The 9,505-nt window shown below is 49.8% G+C and overlaps 1 protein-coding gene across 1 annotated transcript in view; it reads right to left on the bottom strand.

The window, feature by feature from the left end:
* Positions 1–212: 212 nt before the first annotated feature.
* Positions 213–9,505, bottom strand: part of LOC120027104 (syndecan-3-like) — a 65,409-nt gene continuing 56,116 nt past the window's right edge. Inside the window, exons 3-6 of the mRNA XM_038971942.1 lie at positions 4,815–5,074; positions 3,930–4,421; positions 3,368–3,566; positions 213–727 (exon numbers count right to left, since the gene is read on the bottom strand). Of these exons, the coding sequence (XP_038827870.1) occupies positions 528–727; positions 3,368–3,566; positions 3,930–4,421; positions 4,815–5,074 (1,151 nt within the window). The 3' untranslated portion in view covers positions 213–527. The remainder of the gene's footprint in view (positions 728–3,367; positions 3,567–3,929; positions 4,422–4,814; positions 5,075–9,505) is intronic.

Below are 9,505 nucleotides of genomic sequence, written 5' to 3'. Positions count from 1 at the left end.
CAATAGTGAGCTTTCCTCTAACCTTTGACCCCAGTATCTGTGTGGCCAATCAGATGACACCTCTCTCCCTCCTACCTCCTTCTCCCCTCATCCCTCTTTCTCTTGTCTCATTTGCTCAGTGGAACAGACAGAGTATTGTGCTGGACCACAGGATAAGAGCTTGTGTTTTTACAACAAAAAAAGAAAATTAATGAGTTACATCAGAACAATAATTGTATAATATTCATAACATTTACTTAAAAAAACAAATATGTGTATCATGTGTTTATGGTTATTTTTTCAGCTTATATATTTTTGTTCATTTATTTTTGAATTTTTTTAAGAAAGTTCGGAGTCCATGGAGACAGGCACTCTTAACAACAAATGACACGGGGGAGAGGGAGGAAGAGATGGGAAGGAGAGGTGAGGCGACAAGACAGGAGGTGGAGTGATCCCTCTCCCTTTTTTCTCTCTCTCTCTCTCTCTCTCTCTCTCTCTCTCTCTCTCTCTCTCTCACAAACACACACACCTCTCTCTCTCTCTCTCTCTCATGCATAGAACTCCTCCTGTTTGTCAGGGTTCTGGTAGGTGACGGTAGCCTGTTTGTCAGGGTTCTGGTAGGTGACGGTAGCCTGTTTGGGTTCCTCCAGCGTGTAGCTTCCCTCATCTTTCTTCTTCATCCTGTACACCAGCAGCATGACCAGGAACGCTGCGAACAGAGCCCCCACCACGCCCCCCACTATCACCGCTGTGGAGGGAGAGATGGAGGGAGGGAGAAGGAGAGAGGAGGGAGAGAGAGCAGACGGGAAGGAAGGAAGAAGAGAGAGGGAGGGATGGGGAAAGAGTGAGAGGGAGAGAGCGAGAGGGAGAGACGGGGAGAGAGCGAGAGGGAGAGACGGGGAGAGAGCGAGAGGGAGAGACGGGGAGAGAGCGAGAGGGAGGGATGGGGAGAGAGCGAGAGGGAGGGATGGGGAGAGAGCGAGAGGGAGGGACGGGGAGAGAGCGAGAGGGAGGGACGGGAGAGAGCGAGAGGGAGAGACGGGGAGAGAGCGAGAGGGAGGGACCGGGAGAGAGCGAGAGGGAGGGACGGGGAGAGAGCGAGAGGGAGAGACGGGGAGAGAGCGAAAGGGAGGGATGGGGAGAGAGCGAGAGGGAGGGACGGGGAGAGAGTGAGGGGGAGAGACGGGGAGAGAGCGAGAGGGAGAGACGGGGAGAGAGCAAGAGGGAGAGACGGGGAGAGAGCGAGAGGGAGAGATGGGGAGAGAGCGAGAGGGAGAGACGGGGAGAGAGCGAGAGGGAGAGATGGGGAGAGAGCGAGAGGGAGAGATGGGGAGAGAGCGAGAGGGAGGGACCGGGAGAGAGCGAGAGAGAGGGACGGGGAGAGAGCGAGGGGGAGGGAGGGAGGGAGGGAGGGAGGGAGGGAGGGAGGGAGGGAGGGAGGGAGGGAGGGAGGGAGGGAGGGAGAAACGGGACATAGAGAAATATGGTCAAACATTGTAGAACATATTCTAAATAGGACAGAAGATGTAAAGAAACCACCAGAAACAAACAGACCAACGCCATGCAGTTGAAGTGGACTAGTGCTGACCAACGGCTTCTATTGGCCTACTGGAGAATAGCCAATAGAAATGGATTCAAATAGAATAAAATCACCCTCGGGCATGGTAAATTGAGTGAGTTAAAGGTGCAATATCCAGAAATCGCTCCACCATTTCCTGGTTGCGTTGCCTAATTTCAGTTTATGTGACAAAAGAAACAATGTATAGTGTAGAGAATCATTGTACCATCTAAACCACTGTGAAATATATTTCTTTTCAATAACCTAAATATTGTATTTTCAGCTTGTTTGAAGCTGGCGTACAAAACCGAAAGTAAAAGCCGCAAAAACGCTTCCTAGACTTGCTTTCAATTTCGAATCACAGATCTATAACTCACATTTCTATGTGCATTTGGTCAGATTGCCCCAAAAAGTTACATATTGCAGCTGTAAGTAAATACCTGCATCTTCATGTACCACTTCAAGCACTGCACACAATGCTAGTATACCAACTGACATGTCAACATATCAACTCACTATTATCTGTCATTATGATCTAAAGTCCCCAAAGCGGTGTCCTTACATAGTCCCCACCTACACAGTACACGCTAACATCATGTGTCCTTACATAGTCCCCACCTACACAGTACACGCTAACATCATGTGTCCTTACATAGTCCCCACCTACACAGTACACGCTAACATCATGTGTCCTTACATAGTCCCCACCTACACAGTACACGCTAACATCATGTGTCCTTACATAGTCCCCACCTACACGGTACACGCTAACATCATGTGTCCTTACATAGTCCCCACCTACACAGTACACGCTAACATCATGTGTCCTTACATAGTCCCCACCTACACGGTACACGCTAACATCATGTGTCCTTACATAGTCTCCACCTACACAGTACACGCTAACATCATGTGCCCTTACATAGTCCCCACCTACACAGTACACGCTAACATCATGTGTCCTTACATAGTCCCCACCTACACGGTACACGCTAACATCATGTGTCCTTACATAGTCTCCACCTACACAGTACACGCTAACATCATGTGCCCTTACATAGTCCCCACCTACACAGTACACGCTAACATCATGTGTCCTTACATAGTCCCCACCTACACAGTACACGCTAACATCATGTGTCCTTACATAGTCCCCACCTACACAGTACACGCTAACATCATGTGTCCTTACATAGTCCCCACCTACACGGTACACGCTAACATCATGTGTCCTTACATAGTCCCCACCTACACAGTACACGCTAACATCATGTGTCCTTACATAGTCCCCACCTACACAGTACACGCTAACATCATGTGTCCTTACATAGTCCCCACCTACACAGTACACGCTAACATCATGTGTCCTTACATAGTCCCCCACCTACACAGTACACGCTAACATCATGTGTCCTTACATAGTCCCCACCTACAGAGTACACGCTAACATCATGTGTCCTTACATAGTCCCCACCTACACAGTACACGCTAACATCATGTGTCAATAAGACACACAAGCACATACACACTCATATAATGCGTGTGCTACTGGTCCTACACAACAAACTAACAGCACACGTGTCTAGCGCACGGACACGCTAAGGACACGCTAAGCCCTGTATGACTCCTGCTCTTTACTGATCATCATGAAGGCACCGAAAACCACCGCCAGCAGGCAAGCAATCTGAATGGCTGAGGGGAGAGAGAGACAGCCAATCAGAATGAAGACAAAAAGGCTATGTCCCATCAGAAGAATACGGAGAGAAAGAGAGAGATGGAGTGACAGAGATTAGAAGAGAGAAAGAGAGAGATGGAGTGAGAGAGACTCGCCTATCAGGACCTCCTTCCTCTCCAGGATGTTCTTCTGTGGAAGTTGAGCGGCAGAACTTCCCGTGTTGATCGTGTTGCCAATTAGATCAGGCTCCGCTCCCGTCTCCACGCCACGCCCAACAACCTCGTTGCCCTGGCGATGGTCCTCCTCACGGATCTCAAAGTCTCCGCTGGGTCCGTTAACCCCCAACTCATTATTCTGAGAGAGAGAAATACAGTGACCATGTCAGTTGAACACATCAGATAGAGAACCCAAATAAACATCACATTATGTGCGTTTGTCACAGGAGGCTGGTGGCACCTTAATTGGGGAGGATGGGCTCGTGGTAACGGCTGGAGCGGAACGTGTTTGATGCCGTTCAATTCGCTCCGTCCCAGCCATTATTCAGAGCCGTCCTCCCCTCAGCAGCCTCCACTGGCTCCAGTCCATTTATCTGGATTCTAATCATGTAATGAATCATTAACGATGCTACTAACGCTCTCTTAACGAGGCCCACCTGTGTCTCTCACTCCACATGTGATGACACATTCACACAGGACACACACACACACACACACACACCGTCGTAGAGGGTAGCTGGGGACGTGTGCTCTTCTCTGTGGGTGCAGCTTTAGTAGGCAAGGTCACAGGAACCCTGGGCCTGAAGGGGGCAGAGCTAGACCTCTCAGTTGGGGCTGGGCCAGTCGTAGTGTGTGGAGCTGTTGTCTCTGGGATGGGTGTGGTCTCTGTCTCTGTGGCAGTAGTGGTCACTTCTTCTTCTGTGGTGGTCTCCATAAGTAAACTGGTGGTGGGGTCTGGGGACAGGTAAACATCCTCGTCCTCTTCTTCTGTGGTGCCCAGGTCTTCCACGCCGCTAGAGGGTGCTGCGCTCTCCGCCGAAGGAGTCGCCAAACTGGTGGTTGCCATGGGAAGAGCTGCAGGGCTGCGGGGGGAGATGGTAGTCTGGGCGGCCTTGTCTCTTTCTTGTTCCCTCTCTAATTCCCGTATCCTCTCTCTTTCTCGTTCTCTCTCCCTCTCTCGTTCTCTCTCCCTCTCTCGTTCCCTCTCCCTCTCTCGTTCCCTCTCCCTCTCTCGTTCCCTCTCCCTCTCTCGTTCCCTCTCGCTCTCTTGTTCCCTCTCCTTCTCTTGTTCCCTCTCCTTCAATTGTTCCCTCTCCCTCTCTTGTTTCCTCTCCTTCAATTGTTCCCTCTCCCTCTCTTGTTCCCTCTCCCTCTCTTGTTCCCTCTCCCTCTCTTGTTCCCTCTCCTTCTCTTGTTCCCTCTCCTTCTCTCGTTCCCTCTCCTTCTCTTGTTCCCTCTCCTTCTCTTGTTCCCTCTCCTTCTCTTGTTCCCTCTCCTTCTCTTGTTTCCTCTCCCTCTCTTGTTCCCTCTCCTTCTCTTGTTCCCTCTCCTTCTCTTTTTTCCTCTCCTTCTCTTGTTCCCTCTCCTTCTCTTGTTCCCTCTCCTTCTCTTGTTCCCTCTCCTTCTCTTGTTCCCTCTCCTTCTCTTGTTCCCTCTCCCTCTCTTGTTCTCTCTCCCACTCTACCCCGCTCTCCCCTTCTCCCTCAGTGGGTAGTGGGGTAGGAAGGATGTCAAGTTTAGGGCTGGGCTCGGCTACAGGTGGGGCCGAGGGGGCGGGGCCAGTGGCCTGGGTGGTGGAGAAGGGGAGGGGCGCTTCCGTAGGTAAAGATACGCCCACCGCTGTAGGGTTGACCTTCATCTCTGGAACTACGGAGAGAAAGAAAGATGGAAGGAGAGGGGTTAGTTGTTAAACTAAATATGAACTAAAATACTGTATGTTATCAGAGTGAGAGGAAAAGAAAGAGGAATAGGCTATAATCTGAAACAGAGAGAGAATGGATAATTACAGTTATAGAAACTAATCTGAAACAGAGAGAGAATGGATAATTACAGTTATAGAAACTAATCTGAAACAGAAAGAGAATGGATAATTACAGTTATAGAAACTAATCTGAAACAGAGAGAGAATGGATAATTACAGTTATAGAAACTAATCTGAATGTCACGTTCCTGACCTGTTTTCTGTTGTTTGGTATGTGTTTATTGGTCAGGGCGTGAGTTTTGGGTGGGCAGTCTATGTTTTCTGTTTCTATGTTGGTTTTGGGTTGCCTGGTATGGCTCTCAATTAGAGGCAGGTGTTTGACGTTTCCTCTGATTGAGAGTCATATTAAGGTAGGTTGTTCTCACTGTTTGTTTGTGGGTGATTGTCGTCCGTGTCTGTGTCTGCGCACCACACGGGACTGTAGCGTTCGTTTGTATTAGTCTGTTCCTGTTCGTGCGTTCTTCATGTTTTATGTAAGTTCTCTCGGTCACGTCTGTCTACTTCGTTTTGTTGTTTTGTAAATTATCAAGTGTTCTTCGTGTGTTTAGTTTCGTCTTGTCAAATAAAGTTCATTATGTATTCACAACCCGCTGCACGTTGGTCCAATCACTACTCCTCCTCTTCGTATGTAGAGGAGGAGGAACACCGTTACAGAATCACCCACCAAACCCGGATCAAGCAGCGGGTTAACGGACAGCGCACGAAGCAGGATTTCTGGTCTTGGGAGGAGATCATGGAAGGAAAAGGACCATGGGCTAAAGTTGAAGTTAATCGCCGCCCATGGGAACAGCTGGAGGCAGCTCGGAGAGCGGAGGAAACCGGAGAGAGGAACCGGCGTTATGAGGGGACGCGTCTAGCACGGAAGCCCGAAAAGCCCGTGAGTACTACCCAAAAATTTCTTGGGGGGGGGGGCTAAGAGGTAGTGGGCCGAGGGCAGGTAGGAGACCTGCGCCCACTTCCCAGGCTAACCGTGGAGAGCGGGAGTACGGGCAGACACCGTGTTACGCAGTAGAGCGCACGGTGTCTCCTGTACGTGTGCATAGCCCGGTGCGGGTTATTCCACCTCCCCGCACTGGTAGGGCTAGAGTGAGCATTGAGCCAAGTGCCATGAAGCCGGCTCAACATATCTGGCCTCCAGTACGTCTCCTCGGGCCGGTGTACATGGCACCAGCCTTACGCATGGTGTCCCCGGTTCGCCAACACAGCCCAGTGCGGGTTATTCCACCTCCCCGCACTGGACGGGCTACGGGGAGCATGCAACCAGGTAAGGTTGGGCAGGCTCAGTGCTCAAGGGAGCCAGTACGCCTACACGGTCCGGTATATCCGGCGCCACCTTCCCGCCCCAGCTCAGTACCACCAGTGCCTACACCACGCACCAGGCTTCCAGTGCGTCTCCAGAGCCCTGTTCCTCCTCCACGCACTCTCCCTGTGGTGCGTGTCTCAAGCTCAGTGCCTCCAGTTTCGGCACCACGCATCAAGCCTCCTGTGCGTCTCCAGAGCCCTGTACGCACTGTTCCTTCTCCCCGCACTCGCCCTGAGGTGCGTGCCGTCAGCCCGGTACCTCCAGTTCCGGCACCACGCACCAGGCCTACTGTGCGCCTCAGCAGGGCAGAGCCATCTGTCGGCCCAGCACCGTCTGAGCCATCTGTCTGCCCAGCGCCGTCTGAGCCATCCGTCTGCCCAGCGCCGTCTGAGCCATCCGTCTGCCCAGCGCCGTCTGAGCCATCCGTCTGCCCAGCGCCTTCTGAGCCATCCGTCTGCCCAGCGCCTTCTGAGCCATCCGTCTGCCCAGCGCCTTCTGAGCCATCCGTCTGCCACGAGCCATTAGAGCCGCCCGTCTGTCCCGAGCCATTAGAGCCGTCCGTCAGTCAGGAGCCGCTAGAGCCGTCCGTCAGTCAGGAGCTGCCAGAGCCGCCAGCCAGTCAGGAGCTGCCAGAGCCGCCAGCCAGTCAGGAGCTGCCAGAGCCGCCAGCCAGTCAGGAGCTGCCAGAGCCGCCAGCCAGTCAGGAGCTGCCAGAGCCGCCAGCCAGTCAGGAGCTGCCAGAGCCGCCAGCCAGTCAGGAGCTGCCAGAGCCGCCAGCCAGTCATGAGCTGTCCTACAGTCATGAGCTGCCCTACAGTCATGAGCTGCCCTACAGTCATGAGCTGCCCTACAGTCATGAGCTGCCCTCCAGTCATGAGCTGCCCTCCAGTCATGAGCTGCCCTCCAGTCATGAGCTGCCCTCCAGTCATGAGCTGCCCTCCAGTCATGAGCTGCCCTCCAGTCATGAGCTGCCCTACAGTCATGAGCTGCCCTCCAGTCATGAGCTGCCCTCCAGTCATGAGCTGCCCTCCAGTCATGAGCTGCCACTCAGTCCGGAGCTGCCACTCAGTCCGGAGCTGCCACTCAGTCCGGAGCTGCCACCCAGTCCGGAGCTGCCACCCAGTCCGGAGCTGCCACCCAGTCCGGAGCTGCCACTCAGTCCGGAGCTGCCATTAGTACAGAGTTGTCCCTCTGTCCTAAGCTACCTCTCTGTCCTGAGCTACCTCTCTGTCCTGAGCTACCTCTCTGTCCTGAGCTACCTCTCTGTCCTGAGCTGTCTCCTCTATGTAGGAGGGGCCTTAGTGAAGGTTCCTGGACCATGGTCGGGGGCGAGGGTCGCCACTCAAAGGACGCTAAGGAGGGGGACAAAGACAGTGGTGGAGTGGTGTCCTCGTCCACCGCCGGAGCCGCCACCGCGGACAGATGCCCACCCAGACCCTCCCCTTGAGTTGTAGGGGTGCGCCCGGAGTTCGCACCTTGAGGGGGGGTTCTGTCACGTTCCTGACCTGTTTTCTGTTGTTTGGTATGTGTTTATTGGTCAGGGCGTGAGTTTTGGGTGGGCAGTCTATGTTTTCTGTTTCTATGTTGGTTTTGGGTTGCCTGGTATGGCTCTCAATTAGAGGCAGGTGTTTGACGTTTCCTCTGATTGAGAGTCATATTAAGGTAGGTTGTTCTCACTGTTTGTTTGTGGGTGATTGTCGTCCGTGTCTGTGTCTGCGCACCACACGGGACTGTAGCGTTCGTTTGTATTAGTCTGTTCCTGTTCGTGCGTTCTTCATGTTTTATGTAAGTTCTCTCGGTCACGTCTGTCTACTTCGTTTTGTTGTTTTGTAAATTATCAAGTGTTCTTCGTGTGTTTAGTTTCGTCTTGTTAAATAAAGTTCATTATGTATTCACAACCCGCTGCACGTTGGTCAAATCACTACTCCTCCTCATCGTATGAAGAGGAGGAGGAACACCGTTACACTGAAACAGAGAGAGAATGGATAATTACAGTTATAGAAACTAATCTGAAACAGAAAGAGAATGGATAATTACAGTTATAGAAACTAATCTGAAACAGAAAGAGAATGGATAATTACAGTTATAGAAACTAATCTGAAACAGAGAGAGAATGGATAATTACAGTTATAGAAACTAATCTGAAACAGAGAGAGAATGGATAATTACAGTTATAGAAACTAATCTGAAACAGAAAGAGAATGGATAATTACAGTTATAGAAACTAATCTGAAACAGAAAGAGAATGGATAATTACAGTTATAGAAACTAATCTGAAACAGAGAGAGAATGGATAATTACAGTTATAGAAACTAATCTGAAACAGAGAGAGAATGGATAATTACAGTTATAGAAACTAATCTGAAACAGAAAGAGAATGGATAATTACAGTTATAGAAACTAATCTGAAACAGAAAGAGAATGGATAATTACAGTTATAGAAACTAATCTGAAACAGAGAGAGAATGGATAATTACAGTTATAGAAACTAATCTGAAACAGAAAGAGAATGGATAATTACAGTTATAGAAACTAATCTGAAACAGAAAGAGAATGGATAATTACAGTTATAGAAACTAATCTGAAACAGAGAGAGAATGGATAATTACAGTTATAGAAACTAATCTGAAACAGAGAGAGAATGGATAATTACAGTTATAGAAACTAATCTGAAACAGAGAGAGAATGGATAATTACAGTTATAGAAACTAATCTGAAACAGAGAGAGAATGGATAATTACAGTTATAGAAACTAATCTGAAACAGAGAGAGAATGGATAATTACAGTTATAGAAACTAATCTGAAACAGAGAGAGAATGGATAATTACAGTTATAGAAACTAATCTGAAACAGAGAGAGAATGGATAATTACAGTTATAGAAACTAATCTGAAACAGAAAGAGAATGGATAATTACAGTTATAGAAACTAATCTGAAACAGAAAGAGAATGGATAATTACAGTTATAGAAACTAATCTGAAACAGAAAGAGAATGGATAATTACAGTTATAG

This window comes from Salvelinus namaycush, chromosome 32, assembly GCF_016432855.1.
Source record: "Salvelinus namaycush isolate Seneca chromosome 32, SaNama_1.0, whole genome shotgun sequence".
In the NCBI taxonomy this organism is placed as follows: domain Eukaryota; kingdom Metazoa; phylum Chordata; class Actinopteri; order Salmoniformes; family Salmonidae; genus Salvelinus; species Salvelinus namaycush.
This window is presented reverse-complemented; position numbering and strand designations above follow the sequence as displayed.